This window comes from Entelurus aequoreus, linkage group LG25, assembly GCF_033978785.1.
Source record: "Entelurus aequoreus isolate RoL-2023_Sb linkage group LG25, RoL_Eaeq_v1.1, whole genome shotgun sequence".
NCBI classification, from domain to species: Eukaryota; Metazoa; Chordata; class Actinopteri; order Syngnathiformes; family Syngnathidae; genus Entelurus; species Entelurus aequoreus.
In genome coordinates, this window is record NC_084755.1 from 37,859,761 (window position 1) to 37,883,205 (window position 23,445).

A 23,445-nucleotide genomic window follows, 5' to 3' on the forward strand; every position below is an offset into this window, starting at 1 on the left:
CCACCCTGTATCCGCCTCTCCTTTACATCGGTTGTCTCTCCGATCTTCGTCCCACTCGACCAGCTCGCCTGTTGTTGTCCACGGACTCCTGGCGGCCCCCCTTTATACACCAGAGCAGGACTGCAGCCCTCTTTAACCTTTTTAATTCCAGCTCTTCTTGGTACGGTTTGTTTTGTCAAGTGTGAACGTTGTTGTACAACTTCGGGGTTGGAACGCTGTCCAACCTTGGTTATTTGTTGGTATTCAAAGGAAATTAATTATCTGTTTTTTTCCTAATCCCATTAAAACTGATTGGTCTCGATGTTTCCCTATTGTTTTCATGTGGTTTTTTTGCCTTTTGGTTGGGGACCCTTTGGGACTGCGTGACAAGGGGTGGCACTTTCGTGACTTCTGCGGTGCTTTTTTGTGAACATTTGGATCTGCCTCCCGGGGGTCTTTTGGCCACGGAGACCAGCTGCTGGGTCTCTGCCACACCAGAGTCCGTTTGGAGAGACTGAAGGAGATGCGGATGAAAGAGACAGGGCTGCGGAGCTGGCGCTGGGACGGACAAGCTTCACAGGGTCTTGGCTGAATATCGGACACCTCGGTCTCCTTGGACGTATCCTCGCTCATCCGTGCGGACTGGACACTGGCCGAGAGTTGGTGGGCGGCCGAGGGTGGAGTCGACTCTTGGTTGCTTTGCTCCTGTCTCTGTCCATGCTCCCCCGAACCCAGCAGACGATGGCGTGGAACACCGCAGAGGCCACCACAGTGTATATGTTTTTGTTGTTGTTTAACTTTTGTGGCTGTGTGTAGAAGTGGCTGGTTGCATCAGCTCTGCTCTTTTAATGTCTTTAACATCCTTTGTGTTCTTTGATGTTTCCCTTGCTATGGCTATTTTTGTTCCTTGGCCTCAGTCCGGACCCCCTCTCCAGGGGCCCAGGCTTAGACTAAATATTTTTTTCTCAAAATAGCAAGAATAACAATGCCAAACTTACACTCATCGGCGGACACTCGTGCTCAGGTATGTCGGTCCTCCTTTGTCTTTATGGGTCTTCAGGTGGGCAAAGAGGCCAATCCTGGAGCCACAGAACTCTGGTACAATGTGGGCAGTGGTGGTTTTGGTGGAAATGATCTCTTTCCTTTGTCTGCACTTTTACTCTGATAGAGCTGTCCTATCTAGTCTTTCATTGAGATGAGTTGACTAGATTGGTCTTAGCTCATTTTTCATCGAGCTGTCCTAGCTAGTCTTCGATTGAGTGGGAGGGCTACATCTGTCCTTTATATCCTTTCGTTGAGCTGAGTTGACTAGAGTTGCCCTTAATAGTCTTTGCGTTGTGCTGAATAGAGCTGTCCTATCCAGTGTTTCATTGAGATGAGTTAAATAGATTGGTCTTCGCTCATCTTTAATCGAGCTGTGCCGACTATCAATCAATCAATCAATCAATGTTTATTTATATAGCCCTAAATCACAAGTGTCTCAAAGGGCTGCACAAGCCACAACGACATCCTCGGTACAGAGCCCACATACGGGCAAGGAAAAACTCACCCCAGTGGGACGTCGGTGAATGACTATGAGAAACCTTGGAGAGGACCGCATATGTGGGTAACCCCCCCCCTCTAGGGGAGACCGAAAGCAACGGATGTCGAGTGGGTCTGACATAACATTGTGAAAGTCCAGTCCACAGTGGATCCAACACATCAGCGGGAGTCCAGTCCACAGCGGGGCCAACAGGAAACCATCCCGAGCGGAGACGGGTCAGCAGCGCAGAGATGTCCCCAACCGATGCACAGGCTAGTGGTCCACCCGGGGTCCCGGCTCTGGACAGCCAGCACTTCATCCATGGCCACCGGACCTATGCAACTCCCCCTCGCAAGGGACAGGGGAGAAGAGGAGAGAAGAAAAGAAACGGCAGATCAACTGGTCTAAAAAAGGGGGGGTCTATTTAAAGGCTAGATTATACAAATGAGTTTTAAGATGAGACTTAAATGCTTCTACTGAGGTAGCATCTCTAACTGTTACCGGGAGGGCATTCCAGAGTACTGGAGCCCGAATAGAAAACGCTCTATAGCCCGCAGACTTTTTTTTGGCTCTGGGAATCACTAATAAGCCGGAGTTCTTTGAACGCAGATTTCTTGTCGGGACATATGGTACAATACAATCGGCGAGATAGGCTGGAGCTAAACCGTGTAATATTTTATACGTAAGTAGTAAAACCTTAAAGTCGCATCTTAAGTGCACAGGAAGCCAGTGCAAGTGAGCCAGTAACCAGACTAACGCTGTCCTAGCTAGTCTTTGATTGAGTGGGAGTGGCTACATCTGTCCTATTTATCCTTTCGTTGAGCTGAGGTGGCTAGAGTTGCCCTTGCTAGTCCTTAATTGATTCGTGCTGATTATAGCGGTCCTATCTAGTCTTTCATTGAGATGAGTTGACTAGATTGGTCTTAGCAGATCCTTCATCGAGCTGTGCCCACTAAAGCTGTTCTAGCTAGTCTTCGATTGAGTGGGAGTGGCTATATCTGTCCTATTTATCCTTTCGTTGAGCTGAGGTGGCTAGAGTTGCCCTAAATAGTTTTTGAGTTGTGCTGAATAGAGCTGTCCTATCTAGTTTTTCATTAAAATGGGTTGACTAGATTGGTCTTCGCTCATCTTTCATCGAGCTGCCCTAGCTAGTCTTCGATTGAATGGGGATTGAGTGGCTAGATCAGTCCTATTTATCCTTTCGTTGACCTGAGTTGACTGGAATTGCCCTAAATAGTTTTTGGGTTATGCTGAATAGAGCTGTCCTGTCTAGTTTTTCATTAAGATGGGTTGACTAGATTGGTCTTCGCTCATCTTTCATCGAGCCGTCCTAGCTAGTCTTTGATTGAGTGGGGATTGAGTGGCTAGATCAGTCCTATTTATCCTTTCGTTGACTGGAGTTGCCCTAAATAGTTTTTGAGTTGTGCTGAATAGAGCTGTCCTATCTAGTTTTTCATTAAGATGGGTTGACTAGATTGGTCTTCGCTCATCTTTCATTGAGCTGTCCTAGCTAGTCTTCGATTGAGTGGCTAGATCAGTCCTATTTATCCTTTTGTTGACCTGAGTTGACCACAGTTGCCCTAAATAGTTTTTGAGTTGTGCTGAATAGAGCTGTCCTATCTAGTTTTTCATTAAGATGGGTTGACTAGATTGGTCTTCGCTCATCTTTCATCGAGCCGTCCTAGCTAGTCTTCGATTGAGTGGCTAGATCAGTCCCATCTATTCTTTCGTTGACCTGAGTTGACTAGAGTTGCCCTAAATAGTTTTTGAGTTGTGCTGAATAGAGCTGTCCTATTTAGTTTTTCATTAAAATGGGTTGACTAGATTGGTCTTCGCTCATCTTTCATCGAGTTGTCCTAGCTAGTCTTCGATTGAATGGGGATTGAGTGGCTAGATCAGTCCTATTTATCCTTTCGTTGACCTGAGTTGACTGGAGTTGCCCTAAATAGTTTTTGGGTTGTGCTGAATAGAGCTGTCCTATCTAGTTTTTCATTAAGATGGGTTGACTAGATTGGTCTTCGTTCATCTTTCATCGAGCCGTCCTAGCTGGTCTTCGATTGAATGGCTAGATCAGTCCTATTTATCCTTTCGTTGACTGGAGTTGACCTAAATAGTTTTTGAGTTGTGCTGAATAGAGCTGTCCTATCTAGTTTTTCATTAAAGTGGGTTGACTAGATTGGTCTTCGCTCATCTTTCATCGAGCTGTCCTAGCTAGTCTTCGATTGAGTGGGGATTGAGTGGCTAGCTCAGTCCTATTTATCCTTTCGTTGACCTGAGTTGACTGGAGTTGCCCTAAATAGTTTTTGGGTTGTGCTGAATAGAGCTGTCCTATCTAGTTTTTCATTAAGATGGGTTGACCAGATTGGTCTTCGCTCATCTTTCATCGAGCCGTCCTAGCTAGTCTTCGATTGAGTGGGGATTGAGTGGCTAGATCAGTCCCATCTATTCTTTCGTTGACCTGAGTTGACTAGAGTTGCCCTAAATAGTTTTTGAGTTGTGCTGAATAGAGCTGTCCTATTTAGTTTTTCATTAAAATGGGTTGACTAGATTGGTCTTCGCTCATCTTTCATCGAGCTGTCCTAGCTAGTCTTCGATTGAATGGCTAGATCAGTCCTATTTATCCTTTTGTTGAGCTGAGTTGGCTAGAGTTGCCATTGCTAGTCCTTAATTGAGTTGTGTTGACTAGAGCTGTCCTATCTAGTCTTTGAGCATGAGGCGAAACATCTTATTGCATGAAATTTACTTCATTTTTTTTTTTTTGTGAAAAATGTATACAAAAATGATTAAGTGAGCATGTTTATCAAAGTGTGGTGGCAGATGACTTTTATCAAATAAAAAGCATGAAAGTGCAAAACGTGGTTGAAAGTCTAGATTTATTGTGGTACAAATCATGGTCCATGTCGTCCACGAGGACAAAACAGCATTAGATATACAAAGCATAACTGGGAACATATTTACATACAATATGTGAAGGCAGCTTTTTGTCACATACTGGATTGTTATAGTTACATTAAAATATGTCAACTCTCCTTATATACTCGCACGGCTGCATCTCAAATATTTGGAACCAGATTCTGAAGTTTAGTATGTGGCGTGTTAGTACTGCTACACAAGGTGGGGACTGCACCACCAGTTGTCCTGCACCATCCAAAGTAAGACCGGGGGGGGGGGAAGAAAGAAGCATTTAAGTGGATAAACCTACAACAAAATGACGACAAAAACAATTGAAAAATAATAGACTCACCCCCTTTTTATCCAGATACATCCATATTTAAACGTACGTACACAGATGTGACTTGTTCAGCCCGTGCTGGTACGACTAATATTGTTATTAATAATCATTCTCATAGCATCGTAATGCGTGTTTAAGCTTTTTTTAAGGCATTTTTAACCCTATTTTTCGGACTACAAGGCGCACTAAAATCCTTTCATTTTCTCAGAAATCGACAGCGCGCCTTATGACCCAGCAGGCACAAGACATTGAAACAACGTTGACAACTTGTTGAATTAGGCCCTGACGTTAGCAACTCAAACATAACGTTGAAACAACATTCTTTGTGATGACGTTTATTCAATGTCGGGTTGTGACCTTGATTTGACCATTGAATTTTGGTCATTTTCTAACCAATATTCTACAACACAAACACAACGTTGAAACAACATGCTTTTTGACGACGTTTAATCAATGTCAGGTTGTGACGTTGATTTAACATTGAATTTTGGTCATTTCCCGACCAATGTTCCACAATACGAACCTAACATTGAAACAACATGCTTTTTGACGACGTTTATTCAATGTCGGATCCTGACGTTGAATTTTGGTCATTCCCCGACCAATATTCCCCGGTACAAATACAACATTGAAACAACATGCTTTTTGGCGACGTTTAATCAATGTCAGGTTGTGACGTTGATTTGACCATTGAAATTTAGTCATTTCCCGACCAATATTCTACGGCACAAACCTAACATTGAAACAACATGCTTTTTGACGACGTTTATTCAATGTCGGATCCTGACGTTGAATTTTGGTCATTCCCCGACCAATAATCAACGATACAAACACAACGTTGAAAAAACATGCTTTTTGACGACGTTTATTCAATGTCGGATTCTGACGTTGAATTTTGGTCATTTCCCGACCAATAATCAATGACACAAACACAACGTTGAAAAAACATGCTTTTTGACGACGTTTATTCAATGTCGGATTCTGACGTTGAATTTTGGTCATTTCCCCGACCAATAATCAACGACACAAACCTAACATTGAAACAACAGACTTTTTGACGACGTTTATTCAATGTCGGATCCTTACGTGGAATTTTGGTCATTCCCCGACCAATAATCAATGACACAAACACAACGTTGAAACAACATGCTTTTTGACGACGTTTATTCAATGTCTGATCCTTACGTGGAATTTTGGTCATTCCCCGACCAATAATCAATGACACAAACACAACGTTGAAACAACATGCTTTTTGACGACGTTTAATCAATGTCAGGTTGTGACGTTGACTTGACCATTGAAATTTGGTAATTTCCCGACCAATATTCTACGACACAAACCTAACATTGAAACAACATACTTTTTGAGGACGTTTATTCAATGTCGGATCCTTACGTTGAATTTTGGTCATTTCCCGACCAACAATCAACGACACAAACACAACGTTGAAACAACATGCTTTTTGACGACGTTTAATCAATGTCAGGTTGTGACGTTGACTTGACCATTGAAACTTGGTCATTTCCCGACCAATATTTTACGACACAAACCTAACATTGAAACAACATGCTTTTTGACAACGTTTATTCAATGTCGGATCCTGACGTTGAATTTTGGTCATTCCCTGACCAATAATCAATGACACAAACACAACGTTGAAACAACATGCTTTTTGACGACGTTTGATCAATATCAGGTTGTGACGTTGATTTGACCATTGAATTTTGGTCATTTACCGACCAATATTCTATGACACAAACCTAACATTGAAACAACATGCTTTTTGACGACGTTTATTCAATGTCAGATCCTGACGATGAATTTTGGTCATTTCCCGACCAATAATCAACGACACAAACCTAACATTGAAACAACATGCTTTTTGACGACGTTTGATCCTGATGTTGAATTTTGGTCATTTCCCCGACCAATATTCTACGACACAAACCTAACATTGAAACAACATGCTTTTTGACGATGTTTAATCAACGTGGGGTTCTGACGTTGATTCGACATTGAAATTTACCAATATTTCTACAACTCAAATACAACGTTGAAACAACATGCTTTTTGACGACGTTTTTGACATAATTTCCCAATTAATATTCCACGGTACAAATACAACGTTGAAAAAACATCTTTTTTGACGACATTTAATCAATGTCAGGTTTGACGTTGATTTGACCATTGAAATTTGGTAATTTTCTAACCGGTATCCTACAACACAAATACAACGTTGAAACAACATGCTTTTTGACAATGTTGATTTGACGTTTGATGCATTTTGACCATTGAATTGTGATCATTTTCCAACAACCAACAACGTGGATCCAACATCAGACATCAACGTTGTCTCAATGTACAAACACAACTATTTTTCCCCGTTGTTTCATAGTCCGTTTTAGAGGACACGTACGCATAATCAACGCCGTATCAATGCCTTGTGCCTGCTGGTGCGCCTTATGTTCCGAAAAGAAAAGAAAAAAAAAGAAAGAATATTCCATCAATTGATCGGCGCTGTCTTTTAAGAATGTTACAGTCTGCAATCGCTCAGTTACCAAAATCATTTTTTGTGTGCCTAAAAGAAGAGATCCAGTCAAACGGAGTTTAGCTCCGGCGTGGCGATCACGCCGTCTTCTTGCGTAGCACAAAGTAAATGATGGTGGAGATGAAGGTGAGGGCGAAGGAGATCCACGCCAGGATGTAGCAGTGGCCGTAGGAACCCACGCTCTCGTCCAGGTGGAATTGGTCGGTGTAGATGGAGGCGGCGATCATGATGCAGAGGCCTGGGAACACACGCACGTTAGAAAGTGGCGGAAGAAGACGGTCGGCTCTGAGGGACGGCGTCCGACTCACAGGCCAGGGCTTGGAAAACGCCGGAGATGGTGAAGCGCTCTCCCTTTTTCAAGGTGAAAAGCTGCGCGGCAAACACGAAGATGCCCAGGATGGAGAAGATGCAGGCCAGCACGGAGGTGGCTTGCACCGCCTGGAGGTAGTCTGCAGGGGGAGCCAGAGAGCACAATGCCGGGTTGAAGAATGGCAATACGGGAAACACTGGTCGTTGCTACACGGCCTTGGCCAATGTTTGACTCGGGCTCGGATGGAAAACAAAGTTGGAGGTGAGATCATTCCGCAGGAAGGGACTTGCAGGCACGTTTGGGAGAAAACTGCATTGTTGCGGTGGGAGGAAAGGTGTGTGCATACATGCAGGTCCCCCCGTAGCCTGCTCTGTGCAACTGTGTGTGTGTTCTTGTATTTCTACCCTTCTTGAGACATCAACAAGGAAAAGTGCCGTCCATATGAGAACCGAGGAACAAGTGATGACATAAATCATGGTCCCCATTAGGGATGATGTTCAAAATCGGTTCTCCCGGTTGTTCGATAAGAAAAGAACCGATTCCATGGACTCGAATCCCCTTTTTGAGAACCGGTTCCCGTTATCGAGGCCACTATAGTAAATAAAAAGAGTTGGTTCTTTTTTTCGAATCCCTGGGAACGAATCCCTTCCCACCTACAGGAAATGCCCTGTGGGACGGCAATGTTATAAAGTTAAAGTAGCAATGATTGTCACACACACACTAGGTATGGTGAAATTTGTCCTCTGCATTTGACCCATCCCCTTGTTCACTCCCTAGGACAGACCTGGGCAAATGAAGGCCCGGGGGCCACATGCGGCCCGTGAAGCTTTTCAATCTGGCCCGCCGTGCATTCCCAAATAATTGTTTTATATCATTAAGATGGAAAGTGTAGCTGCCGTTATGATGTGCAGTGATGTTTTCTAATGACCGTAAGTCTTGAACTATACAAAGTATTTCAATGGTTGGAATCTGCGCTTATGGATGATATACCAGTTACTATGGTAATCTAATTTGTTACTATGGTAATCTAATTAGTTACTATGGTCATCTACGTCACAGCAGCTCAGACGAGGCACCAAGCAGTGTGGGCGGGAAGCGTTTCCACAGACGTGGAAGGAGATTTTCACAACAAAGTTCTAAAGCTTAGTGATATATCACATATATCAGATTGTAGGCGGGTTTATTTTGTACCCTTCGCGTTCATATTTCACTGTTTGTTGCATTTTTGTTGCGTTTCACTTGATTGTAAAATATGTCGATCGAAAGGGGGTGTGACATTCATATTTTGTCAATATTCAGTGTTTTATCGTTCATATAAAATTTTTAAATTCCATTACGTTTTTTAAGGCGGTCTGTCATAACGCTTTTAGCATTCAATCAGACATTATTGTGAGGTTTTGTATTAGTGTTCTTAAAATAGATATACCGGCCCCCAGACACATTTTTTTCTCTAAATGTGGCCCCCGAGTCAAAATAGTTGCCCGGGCCTGCCCTAGGAGGTGAGGGGAGCAGTGAGCAGCAGCGTGGGCCGCGCTCTTATGCCCATTTGATTGTAGACTCTTACTGACACCCTGTGGCGATATGAAAATACTACGCGTCATTAGTTTGGGCACTTCCGGGTTGAGACAATTGAGAAGTAGACAAGTTGTGTTAGCTCTTACAAGCCTCGGAAAAGATAAGTCTGTAAGTAAACTGTTTAACTTGTTTATGTAACTCAATATTAAGGTGGAAAGTGGTTAAGTTTGGTACTAAGATGTCTATTGAAAAACGATTTTTGTGCACTGTTTCAATGGATGTTTTGAGGACTTTAAATGGCTGCCACCATCGAAATAGTTTCAACACTCAGAAGTATTTGTTTGATGATAGTACTGTATATTTGTGTGAAGCTAATATTGACATATTGTGTATTACATTTCAGTATGTTAATTGACTCACATAGCTTATACATTTGTCATTGTGTGTATTTCAGTTTAAAAAATAAAACATAACAGTCCAGTGCAAGACAAAAGTAAAGATAGGAAAAGACAAAGCAAGATCAACAACAATAGAGCCTAAATGGATTAATCTGCTTTGAATTGTTTGTTAGCTGTCTGCCAAGCTGTATAACCTCAACACGTATAGTGAGGGCAGAACAGGCAATATGCAATTATTGCCAGGCTTCGCTCTTATGTAAGGGGGGAAGAATTGTTGATTGATGACTGTGGTGTTCTTAGTGTCATAGTGTGTGTAGTTAGTATGTTCCAATAGCAGCAGAAGTGCACTTTTTGGAGAGCTGTATTATTTTCAGTTTTGTGCCCAAGGGACTGATTTTATTTAACACTATATTATTATTTATACACCTATAGTGATCACAGAGACAGGTTGTTTTTGTGTTACTCTATATTTTTTTTTTCTGAAAAATCCCACTTAATATACTTTGGGTAACAACAGTCATTATATTTATTTATTTATTTTTTAGGGGAGTAACAGTCAATATTTATTTATTTATTTTATCTTATTTTTTTCTTATAAAATAAAAGTGAGCTTTTGTTAAACCAAATATTGTGTTTTTTTCCATATACAACAACCTATCTGGATTCGATAAGAGAATCAATAAGGAATCAGTTCAATAAGTGGATTCGATTATGGGCTCGAACTCGATAATTTCTTATCAAACATCATCCCTAGTGCCAATACAGAAAACCATTACATCTAATAGAGAATGTCTCATTAGCACCCCTGGTGGTGAAATCTATCAAAATGAAGGTGGTCCCAAAAAGAAGGGATTATTTAAAACTGAGTGTGTGTCGGTTTTAAAAGTGCTCCCTCTCTGGTCAACATATGAAATAACGTGTGTGTAAGAAATTGAAATGCGCCCCCTTTGGCCAAAATTTTTTTTTTTTAAATAAAAATATATGTATATAGAGACATACTGTAATAATGTGAAGTAAATGATGAAGATTAAAAACCAATTACAAACAAAAAATACAAAAATTTACTAAAAGCAGTCTTTTTCTCACAATGTGTCGACTTTTTTCTCATAACATTTGGAACAATTTCTCATATTCTTTCTGATTAAGTAATATTGCAATATTTTATCATTATATTATTACTTTTTTATGTAAAATTATTACTTTTTAATGCAAAATAGTGACATGTGTCATATAAAATTCTGACTTTAATCACAATATTGTAATTTTTTGTTTTTGTAAAATAGTGACATATTTTGAGTAAAATTATGACTTATGTCATAGTTTTGCTGAGTAAAATTCAGATTATTATTATAATTGTGACTTTTGTCAAGTAAAATGTTGACTCTTTTCATAAAATTGCCAAAATGTTAAGCTTTTCCTGTAAAACTGCGACTGTTGAGTAAAATTCCTACTTTTATCATAATATTGCACAAATGTTCAGTTTTTCTTGTCAAATTTGGACTTGCGTTGAGTAAAATGACGACTTTCATTATAATACTGCCAAAATTCTAAATTTTTCTTGTGAAATTGTGACCTTTTTCTTGTGAAATTCCAACTCATTTTTCACAACAAGCTTTTTTATATTTGCATAGTATGTATATATTATTAATGTTGTAAATACACATCTTTATATATCTAGAAAGGGTGGTCCTAAAGTGGTGGGCATTTTTCTGAGGTCTCAAGAAGGTAACAAATAAAAGAATGTGTGTGTGTGTGTTCTTGTATTTCTACCCTTCTTGAGACATCAACAAGGAAAAGTATCTTCCATATGAGGAGGTGTGAACAAGTGAAGACATAAATCATGGTCCCAATAACATTGCATCTAATAGAGAATGTCTCATTAGCACCCCTGCGGGTGACATCTATCAAATTAGGGGGGTCCCAAAAAGGAGGGATTTTTTAAAACTGAGTGTTTGTCGGTTTTAAAAGTGCTCCCTCTCTGGTCAACATATGAAATAACAAGTGTGTGTAAGAAATTGAAATGCGCCCCCTTAGGCCAAAATTTATTTTTTTTAAAAATAAAAATATATGTATATAGAGACATACTGTAATAATGTGAAGTAAAGTAACCACTAGGCCTACTCAGTGGCCTAGTGGTTAGAGTGTCCGCCCTGAGATGGGTAGGTTGTGAGTTCAAACCCCGGCCGAGTCATACCAAAGACTATAAAAATGGGAGCCATTACCTCCCTGTTTGGTACTCAGCATCAAGGGTTGGAATTGGGGGTTAAATCACCAAAAATGATTCCCGGGCGCGGCCACCGCTGCTGCTCACTGCTCCCCTCACCTCCCAGGGGGTGAACAAGGGGATGGTTCAAATGCAGAGGACAAATTTCACCACACCTAGTGTGTGTGTGACAATCATTGGTACTTTAACTTTAACTTAAATGATGAAGATTAAAAATCAATTACAAACAAAAAATAGCTAAAAGCAGTCTTTTTCTCACAATGTGTCGACTTTTTTCTCGTAAAATTGGGAACAATTTCTCATATTCTTTCTGTTTCTGTAATATTGCAGTATTTTCTCGTAAAATTATTACTTTTTTTAATGTAAAATTATTACTTTTTAATGCAAAATGGTGACATTTGTCATATAAACTTCTGACTTTTATCACAATATTGTAATTTTTTTTTGTTCTTGTAAAATAGTGACATATTTTGAGTAAAATTATGACTTTTGTCATTATTTTGCAGAGTCAAATTCCAATTATTATTATTATTATAATAGCCAAAATGTTTAAGTTTTCTTATAAAATTGTGACTTTTGTCGAGTAAAATGTTGACTCTTTTCATAAAATTGCCAAAATGTTAAGCTTTTCCTGTAAAAGTGTTACTGTTATTGAGTAAAATTCCAACTTTTGTCATAATATTGCACAAATGTTCAGTTTTTCTTGTCAAAGTTTGACTTGCGTTGAGTAAAATGACGACTTTTATTATAATACTGCCAAAATTCTATGTTTTTTCTTGTGAAATTCCAACTCATTTTTCACAACAAGGTTTTTTATATTTGCATAGTATGAATATATTATTAATGTTGTAAATACCCATCTTTATATATCTAGAAAGGGTGGTCCTAAAAAGGTGGGCATTTTTCGGAGGTCTCAAGAAGGTAACACATACAAGAATGTGTGTGTGGGTGTGGGTCTGCGTCTTACCCTCTGGGTAGTGCGAGCCTGTTGGGAGGTCGGTGTAGTTCCACACTCCATTGGTGTACACCCAGCGGGCCCACACATCAGTGGACAAGGTGTCGGACACCCACCAACCCTGCATGGAAATAACCCATATTTTGGTTATTTAGTCAGGACACACAGATTTTTTTCAAACAACCCTAGAAATAATTAAATCTAATAATTTAATATATATGTGTAATAAACACATTTTTGCATGGTTTCAATTAATTCATTTAAATACATTTAAAAATGTTATTATATATAATATAGTTTGTGTTTATGACATGTTTTTTATACAATCACAGACAAAATAAATATATATGTGTTAAAAACAATGTTTTGCATGGTTTTAATTCATTAATTTAATTTAAATGTTTTTTTTAATAATTGTATATCAGTTATGTTATTATATGTAATATATTTTGTGTTTAGGACATGTTGTAATTTTTTAAACCATGAAAATATATAAATACCAAAAAATAAAGTCAATTAATATATATGTGTTATTAACAAATTTTTGCAAGGTTTTAATTAATTGATTTAATTTAAATATATATATTTAAAAAAAAACTATATTTCAGTTATGTTAATACATATAATATAGTTTGTGTCTATGACATGCTGTAATTTTTTATACAACTATAGAAATATATAAATACCAAAAAACTTAAGTCATTTAATATATATGTGCATGGTTTTAATTAATTAATTTAATTCAAATAAATTAAATTATATTATTATATATAATATAGTTTGTGTTTATGACATGTTTTTTATACAATCACAGAAATATATAAATACCAAACCATAAAATAAATATATATGTGTTAAAAACATTTTTTTGCATGGTTTTAATTCATTAATTTAATTTAAATGTTTTTTTGTTTTTTTTTTAATAATTGTATATCAGTTATGTTATTATATGTAATATATTTTGTGTTTAGGACATGTTGTAATTTTTTAAACCATGAAAATATATAAATACCAAAAAATAAAGTCAATTAATTTATATGTGTTATTAACACATTTTTGCAAGGTTTTAATTCATTGATTTAATTTAAATATATATATTTTAAAAAACTATATTTCAGTTATGTTAATACATATAATATAGTTTGTGTCTATGACATGCTTTAAGTTTTTATACAACTATAGAAATATATAAATACCAAAAAACTTAAGTCATTTAATATATATGTGCATGGTTTTAATTAATTAATTTAATTCATATAAATTAAATTATATTATTATATATAATATAGTTTGTGTTTATGACATGTTTTTTATACAATCACAGAAATATATAAATACAAAACCTTAAAATAAATATATATGTGTTAAAAACAATTTTTTTGCATGGTTTTAATTCATTAATTTAAATGTTTTTTTTTTTGTTTTTTTTAATAATTGTATATCAGTTATGTTATTATATGTAATATATTTTGTGTTTAGGACATGTTGTAATTTTTTAAACCATGAAAATATATAAATACCAAAAAATAAAGTCAATTAATATATATGTGTTATTAACACATTTTTGCAAGGTTTTAATTCATTGATTTAGTTTAAATATATATATTTTAAAAAACTATATTTCAGTTATGTTAATACATATAATATAGTTTGTGTCTATGACATGCTGTAATTTTTTATACAACTATAGAAATATATAAATACCAAACAACTTAAGTCATTTAATATTAATTAATTTAATTCAAATAAATTAAATTATATTCCAGTCATGTTAATACATATAATATACTTTGTTTTCATGACATGTTGTAATTTTTTTTAATAATTTAATTTTATCTATTTTACAATAATCTAATATTTTGATGATTCATTATTATATAATCGATTTATTGCATTTTTGTCAAATAAATTCATGGTTATTTTGATAATGTTAATCTATTTTTCAATAACTGATCATAATGCATTTTGCAATTCTGACAGACCGTAAGCTACGGCGTGTTGCCGAACTAGGAAGTAGTATTTGCTCATGTTGCGCCCTACACTGTGTTTGTACTGTAAGTATCGTACTTAATACTTATTACACACCAGCTGTTTGATTGTAACGTGCGTCTTAGTTGTAGTTTTCATGACAACATGTGGAGGTGTTGACGTCGCCATGTGAAATGGCTAATGCTAATCAGTAGCGTGTATATGGCAAATCCAATGTAAATTAGCATTGAGCTAGCGCATTTTGGAAAAGCCGAGCCGAACTCTACGATTGGGCGTCTAGTTTGAGACGTTTTTTTAGTCTGTAGTTGCAATTCTTGCCGAGCTAGGAAGTAGTCTTTGCTCACGTTGCGCCTTACACAGTCTTTGTACTGTAAGTATTGTACTTAATACTTATTACACACCAGCTGTTTGATTGTAGTTGTAGTTTTCATGACAACATGTGGAGGTGTTGACGTCGCCATGTGAAATGGCTAATGCTAATCAGTAGCGTGGGTATGGCAAATCCAATGTAAATTAGCATTGAGCTAGCGCATTTTGGAAAAGCCGAGCCGAACTCTACGATTGGGCATCTAGTTTGAGACATTTTTTTAGTCTGTAGTTGCAATTCTGACAGACCGTAAGCTACGGCGTGTTGCCGAACTAGGAAGTAGTATTTGCTCATGTTGCGCCCTACACTGTGTTTGTACTGTAAGTATCGTACTTAATACTTATTACACACCAGCTGTTTGATTGTAACGTGCGTCTTAGTTGTAGTTTTCATGACAACATGTGGAGGTGTTGACGTCGCCATGTGAAATGGCTAATGCTAATCAGTAGCGTGTATATGGCAAATCCAATGTAAATTACCATTGAGCTACCGCATTTTGGAAAAGCCGAGCCGAACTCTACGATTGGGCGTCTAGTTTGAGACGTTTTTTTAGTCTGTAGTTGCAATTCTTGCCGAGCTAGGAAGTAGTCTTTGCTCATGTTGCGCCCTACACAGTGTTTGTACTGTAAGTATTGTACTTATTACTTATTACACACCAGCTGTTTGATTGTAACGTGCGTCTTAGTTGTAGTTTTCATGACAACATGTGGAGGTGTTGACGTCGCCATGTGAAAGATGGCTAATGCTAATCAGTAGCGTGTGTATAGCAAATCCAATGTAAATTAGCATTGAGCTAATGCATTTTGGAAAAGCCGAGCCAAACTTTACGATTGGGCGTTTAGTTTGAGACGTTTCTTTAGTCTGTAGTTGCAATTCTGACAGATCGTAAGCTACGGCGTGTTGCCGAACTAGGAAGTAGTCTTTGCTCATGTTGCGCCCTACACTGTGTTTGTACTGTAAGTATCGTACTTAATACTTATTACACACCAGCTGTTTGATTGTAACGTGCGTCTTAGTTGTAGTTTTCATGACAACATGTGGAGGTGTTGACGTCGCCATGTGAAATGGCTAATGCTAATCAGTAGCGTGTATATGGCAAAGCCAATGTAAATTAGCATTGAGCTACCGCATTTTGGAAAAGCCGAGCCGAACTCTACGATTGGGCGTCTAGTTTGAGACGTTTTTTTAGTCTGTAGTTGCAATTCTTGCCGAGCTAGGAAGTAGTCTCTGCTCATGTTGCGCCCTACACAGTGTTTGTACTGTAAGTATTGTACTTATTACTTATTACACACCAGCTGTTTGATTGTAACGTGCGTCCTAGTTGTAGTTTTCATGACAACATGTGGAGGTGTTGACGTCGCCATGTGAAAGATGGCTAATGCTAACCAGTAGCGTGTGTATAGCAAATCCAATGTAAATTAGCATTGAGCTAATGCATTTTGGAAAAGCCGAGCCAAACTTTACGATTGGGCGTTTAGTTTGAGGGGTTTTTTTAGTCTGTAGTTGCAATTCTGACAGACCGTAAGCTACGGCGTGTTGCCGAACTAGGAAGTAGTATTTGCTCATGTTGCGCCCTACACAGTGTTAGTACTGTAAGTATTGTACTTATTACACACCAGCTGTTTGATTGTAACGTGCGTCCTAGTTGTAGTTTTCATGACAACATGTGGAGGTGTTGACGTCGCCATGTGAAATGGCTAATGCTAATGAGTAGCGTGGGTATGGAAAATCCAATGTAAATTAGCATTGAGCTAGCGCATTTTGGAAAAGTTCAGCCTAACTTTACGATTGGGCGTTTTCTATCAGACATACTTAATTTGCTGGCATGGAAAGTTACCTAGAGGCGGTTTGTTGGAGCCGGTTTTCAGTCTGCCAGTGCGACATGATGTCACATGATGACACATGATGTCACATGATCTCACATGTTACATGATGACACATAATGTCACATGACACGTGATGTCACATGTTACATGATGACACATGATGTCACATGTTACATGATGTCACATGATGTCACATGTTACATGATGTCACATGTTACATGATGTCACATGTTACATGATGTCACATGTTACATGTCACATGTTACATGATGTCACATGATGTCACATAATGACACATGATGTCACATGTTACATGATGTCACATGTTACATGATGTCATATGTCACATGATGACACATGTTACATGATGTCACATGTTACATGATGTCACATGTTACATGATGTCACATGTTACATGATGACACATGTCACATGATGTCACATGATGTCACATGTTACATGATGTCACATGATGACACATGATGTCACATGTTAGATGATGTCACATAATGACACATGATGTCACATGTTACATGATATCACATGATGACATGATGTCACATGTTACATGATGTCACATGATGTCACATGTTGCATGATGTCACATAATGTCACATGATGACACGTGATGTCACATGTTACATGATGACACGTGATGTCACATGTTGCATGATGACACACGTTACATGATGTCACATGTAACGTGATGTTACATGATGTCACATGATGTTACATGATGTCACATGATGTCACGGGCAACAAAGGTATGGCGCAGCTAAAATGGAGTGTAAAAGTGCACACCCACAAAGTGTGTGAAGGTGGCGTGTGGTCAACATGTTTGTGTGGCAGCGTGAGGAATGTGTGGGTCAGTGTGGCATTCCACACGTGTCACGGTGGTATGTGGCAAGGTAAACATTCCACACGTGTCACGGTGGTATGTGGCAAGGTAAACATTCCACACGTGTCGCGGTAAACATTCCACAGGTGTCACGGCGGTATGTGGCCAGGTAAACAGCGATGTCACAGGCTTGTGGGCAGGTGGGCACTCACGTTGTCGATGGTGGCCACCAGCAGGAGGACGATGCAGATGATGTGCAGGGCGAAGATGCCGGCGAGGAGGATCAGCATGTTGATGATGATGTGATGATGATGTCGCTGTGTGAGGAAGAGGACGGGAAAACTTGTTTTGCTGCTTTGTTCGGCGCTACTACGCCACTTTGGAACTCACACACACGTCTCAGAAGACGGGCCAGGAGTACACACACACACACATATTCATAAACACACACACACACTAAAGCACACACACATATTCATGAACACACATACAAACACAGACACACACACTGAAGCACACACACACACAAACATTCATAAACACACAAATATTCATATTCACACACACACACACACACACACACACACAGAGTGTCGCTCCCCAGTTGCAAGGTGTAATTACTGAGAGTTATTTCCCTCTTCACACATGCAGGGCCGCCCCTGGCAAAATCGGGGACCTGAGCAAAATTCCAGTTGAAGGTCACCCGCCTGTTTAAAATGTTTGACACTGTCAATCATTTTTATACAACTTGGATTACATTTGATGTTTTCTACGGAAACAAACTCATTCAATAAGTTGTAAATGTTCCTGGAACATTTCCCATCACTAAACTTCCAGGAGAAGACACTATGATGTTATCAATGACGGAGCAGAAAGGGGCTAGGACTATGTTTGGAGTCACGCAAAACGGTGTTAGTTAGTTTTTTACTACGAAAGATGCATAAAATTAAGTTAAATTTTTTTTTTTTTTAAAGTGTGTATTAAAACTCTTACATTTAGGCAGGGACTAAACTAAAATATGACTTTTAAAAACAATTTTTTAAATGAAATAAACTTAAATATGTAGAAATATATTAACAAGTTTGAGGGATTCAAGTCTAATGTGTCAGAGTTGAAGATTGTATAAATTAATCTTTTAAAAATGTGCTAAAAGAAAAAATGTTGGGGGGTTTTTGTCATGTGTTTTCAAGTTTACTTAAAAATCCCTAAAATAGTTTAACATAAAGTGTGAAAGATTTTTGTAACAAGGGTGGGGGGGGCTGGCCTCTGATTTGAATTATGCTTCCAGCACCCCATTTTAACCAGGGACTCAATTTAAGTATGAATTTGAACTCTTTTCTTCTTTTTTTTTAAAGAAAATAAACTTAAAATATAAAAAATAAATATTGAGGGATTAAAGTCAAAATGTCCAATGTTTAAGGTAATATTTATGAAATATGCAATCAGGTCAATGTGCAGGACACTTTGCTTAAAAAAAATAATTAAAAATGGTATCTTGCATTAGCAAGTTTAATTAAAAAAGGCTTAAAAATGTTTAAAAAACTAAAAAAGTGTGAACATTTTTTTGTAATGGGGCGTGGACTCGAAATTAAATTCTGCTTCCAGCACCGCATTCTAGCCAGGGACACAACTTAAGTATGAATTTAAAGTTGTTGGGTTTTTTTTAAGAAAATGAACTCAAAATATATTTTAAAAAATTGAGATGTTAAATTCTAAATGTTCAATGTTAAAGGTAATATTTATGAAATATGCAATCAGGTCAATGTGAAGGACACGTGGCTTAAAAAAATAATTAAAAAAATTCTCTTGCATTTGCAAGTTTAATTAAAAAAAAGGCTTAAAAATGTTTTTAAAAAATGTTGTAAATTTGTCATTAAATTGTTTTTTTGTTTGTTTTTTAAGAAAATAACCCTATAAGAAATAACAATAATTTGTATGTATACTGTATATATATATATATATATATATTTATTTATTTATTTATTTTATTTTTTTACCACGAATTTGCAAGTTTTATTTAAAAAAGACTAAAAAAAGTTAAGTATATTAAAAAAAAGTGTATATATACTTTTTTTGTTTTTGTTTTGTTTTTTTGAGGAATTAAAATGTAATTTTTCAGCGTTCAAGGTAGTTTAAATTGATGCTTTATTTACAAAAGATGCAATCAGATCAATTTGCAGGAAACTTTGCTAAAACTAAACATTTTTTTTTTTTAAATCCGTATTATTAATTCACAAGTTTGATTTTAAATGGTCTAAAAAGATGTTTCACATGAATAAATAAAAATTTGTCATTAAATTGTTTTTTTTTTGTTTTTTAAGAAAATAACCCTATAAGAAATAACAGTAATTTGTATATATATTTTTTTTTTTTAACATGAATTTGCAAGTTTTATTTAAAAAAGACTAAAAAAAGTTAAGTATATTAAAAAAAAGTTTATATATATTTTATTTTTATTTTTTTTGTTTGTTTTTTGTTTTTTGAGGAATTAAAATGTAATTTTTCAGCGTTCAAGGTAGTTTAAATTGATGTTTTATTTACAGAAGATGCAATCAGATCAATTTGCAGGAAACTTTGCTAAAACTAAATATATATATTTTTTTTAATTCTGTATTATTCATTTGCAAGTTTGATTTTAAAAAGGTCTAAAAAATGTTTCACATGAATAAATTAACATTTGTCATTAAATTGTTTTTTTGTTTGTTTTTTAAGAAAATAACCCTATAAGAAATAACAATAATTTGTATATATATATTTATTTATTTTTTACCATGAATTTGCAAGTTTTATTTTAAAAAGACTAAAAAAAGTTAATTATATTAAAAAAAAAGTGTATATATATTTAAAAAAAAAAAAATTTTGTTTGTTTGATTTGTTTTGTTTTTTGAGGAATTAAAATATAATTGTTCAGCGTTCAAGGTAGTTTAAATTGATGTTTTATTTACAAAAGATGCAATCAGATCAATTTGCAGGAAACTTTGCTAAAACTAAATATAATTTTTTTTTAAAATCCGTATTATTAATTCACAAGTTTGATTTTAAATGGTCTAAAAAAATGTTTCACATGAATAAATTAAAATGTCATTAAATTGTTTTTTTGTTTGTTTTTTAAGAAAATAACCCTATAAGAAATAACAATAATTTGTATATATATATATTTTTATTTTTTTTTAACATGAATTTGCAAGTTTTATTTAAAAAAGACTAAAAAAAAGTTAAGTATATTTAAAAAAAAGTGTATATATATTTTATTTTTTTTGTTTGTTTTTTGAGGAATTAAAATATAATTTTTCAGCGTTCAAAGTAGTTTAAATTGATGTTTTATTTACAAAAGATGCAATCAGATCAATGTGCGCAGGAAACTTTGCTAAAACTAGATACATTTGTTTTTTAAATTCCGTATTATTCATTTGCAAGTTTGATTTTAAAAAGGTCTAAAAAATGTTTCACATGAATAAATTAAAATTTGTCATTAAATTGTTTTTTTGTTTGTTTTTTAAGAAAATAACCCTATAAGAAATAACAATAATTTGTATATATATATGTATTTATTTTTTACCATGAATTTGCAAGTTTTATTTAAAAAAGACTAAAAAAAAGTTAAGTATATTAAAAAAAAGTGTATATATATTTTATTTTTATTTTTTTTGTTTGTTTTTTGAGGAATTAAAATTTAATTTTTCAGCGTTCAAGGTAGTTTAAATTGATGTTTTATTTACAAAAGATGCAATCAGATCAATTTGCAGGAAACTTTGCTAAAACTAAATATCATTTTTTTTTAAAATCTATTATTAATTCACAAGTTTGATTTTAAATGGTCTAAAAAAATGTTTCACATGAATAAATTAAAATGTGTCATTAAATTGTTTTTTTGTTTGTTTTTTAAGAAAATAACCCTATAAGAAATAACAATAATTTGTATATATATATATATTTTTTTTTTAACATGAATTTGCAAGTTTTATTTAAAAAAGACAAAAAAAAAGTTAAGTATATTTAAAAAAAAGTGTATATATATTTTATTTTTTTTGTTTGTTTTTTGAGGAATTAAAATATAATTTTTCAGCGTTCAAAGTAGTTTAAATTGATGTTTTATTTACAAAAGATGCAATCAGATCAATGTGCGCAGGAAACTTTGCTAAAACTAGATACATTTGTTTTTTAAATTCCGTATTATTCATTTGCAAGTTTGATTTTAAAAAGGTCTTAAAAATGTTTCACATGAATAAATTAAAATTTGTCATTAAATTGTTTTTTTGTTTGTTTTTTAAGAAAATAACCCTATAAGAAATAACAATAATTTGTATATATATATTTATTTATTTTTTACCATGAATTTGCAAGTTTTATTTAAAAAAGACTAAAAAAAAGTTAAGTATATTAAAAAAAAGTGTATATATATTTTATTTTTATTTTTTTTGTTTGTTTTTTGAGGAATTAAAATGTAATTTTTCAGCGTTCAAGGTAGTTTAAATTGATGTTTTATTTACAAAAGATGCAATCAGATCAATTTGCAGGAAACTTTGCTAAAACTAAATATCTTTTTTTTTTAAAATCTGTATTATTAATTCACAAGTTTGATTTTAAATGGTCTAAAAAAATGTTTCACATGAATAAATTAAAATGTGTCATTAAATTGTTTTTTTGTTTGTTTTTTAAGAAAATAACCCTATAAGAAATAACAATAATTTGTATATATATATATTTTTTTTTTAACATGAATTTGCAAGTTTTATTTAAAAAAGACTAAAAAAAAAGTTAAGTATATTAAAAAAAAGTGTATATATATTTTATTTTTTTTGTTTGTTTTTTGAGGAATTAAAATATAATTTTTCAGCGTTCAAAGTAGTTTAAATTGATGTTTTATTTACAAAAGATGCAATCAGATCAATGTGCGCAGGAAACTTTGCTAAAACTAGATATATTTGTTTTTTAAATTCCGTATTATTCATTTGCAAGTTTGATTTTAAAAAGGTCTAAAAAAATGTTTCACATGAATACAAAAAAATGGGCAGGGAGGGGCTGAGAATAAAGTTTGCGATGGGCGGCTCCGCAGCGACCGCAAACAAAATTCCCGCTTGAGGAAACTCTGCGTAAAAAAAAAAGAAGAGCGCTGAGGAGCGAAGATGAGTCCTGACTCGTCGGCCGCCACTCCTTAAAATAACTGTGGAGAACACCACCCTCCCCCCTCGCAGTGCACTCTCCCACTCCCACTCATTTGATTTCACATTCAAACAAGAACAATCCAACTGGGAGACATTGCTGTTTGTCTCTATTCTCTAAAGGGCGTGAGTCGTGCCACCGGCACATCTGGAATGTGCCGCTTCGCTCCACGGTGAAAAAGGAGTGGTGGAGGGTTGGGCCCAGTCTCACGCACACACGCAAAAGGACACCCATGTGCCGACGCCCGACACATCTACCTAGATTTCCTTCACTTTTCCCAGCCGCCATGAGATTGCAAACATGTGCCGGAGGCCCACAAAAGTGAACAAACGCGTCTTCACCTCCTGCCCCTGCCCCAGGGTAACTTTGCAACGGGGAAGCGGGTGGGCGGCCATGCTGAGACCGCCCGAAACGTGGCACAAAAGCAAGACTTTGGTGGCGTGTGGGACGGTACTCACTTTTTGAGGGGGTCCGCTCGGTCCACTTCAGGCCAAATTCCTCCTGGTCTCAGGAACACAAACTTCAGAGTCAGCCTGGCAAAGTGCAAACAGGAGAGACTACTCGTCCGCCTACTTTGGC

The 23,445-nt window shown here is 35.8% G+C and overlaps 2 protein-coding genes across 2 annotated transcripts in view; one reads left to right on the top strand and one right to left on the bottom strand.

The window, feature by feature from the left end:
• LOC133642467 (germ cell-specific gene 1-like protein) overlaps positions 1-182 on the top strand; it is a 21,106-nt gene extending 20,924 nt beyond the window's left edge. Inside the window, exon 5 of the mRNA XM_062036657.1 lies at positions 1-182. This exon is cut by the window's left edge and continues 309 nt beyond it. Coding sequence (XP_061892641.1) covers positions 1-136 — 136 coding nt within the window. The 3' untranslated portion in view covers positions 137-182.
• Positions 183-4,361: 4,179 nt separating this feature from the next.
• On the bottom strand, positions 4,362-23,445 carry LOC133642310 (peripheral myelin protein 22-like). The gene is made up of 5 exons (XM_062036429.1): positions 23,325-23,445; positions 17,916-18,020; positions 12,696-12,804; positions 7,590-7,730; positions 4,362-7,519 (listed from the first exon to the last, which is right to left on the bottom strand). The coding sequence occupies exons 2-5, from the start codon at positions 17,991-17,993 to the stop codon at positions 7,359-7,361; spliced, it is 489 nt and encodes a 162-aa protein (XP_061892413.1). The 5' UTR covers positions 17,994-18,020; positions 23,325-23,445; the 3' UTR covers positions 4,362-7,358.

Excerpts from the sequence above, each read along its gene's own strand:
- LOC133642310 (XM_062036429.1), bottom strand. The coding sequence starts at position 17,993 with ATGCTGATCCTCCTCGCCGGCATCTTCGCCCTGCACATCATCTGCATC. Across the intron at positions 7,731-12,695 it reads AGGCTCGCACTACCCAGAGG|ACTACCTCCAGGCGGTGCAA; the intron begins GTAAGACGCAGA and ends CTCCCCCTGCAG. Across the intron at positions 7,520-7,589 it reads CGTTTTCCAAGCCCTGGCCT|GCCTCTGCATCATGATCGCC; the intron begins GTGAGTCGGACG and ends GTGTGTTCCCAG.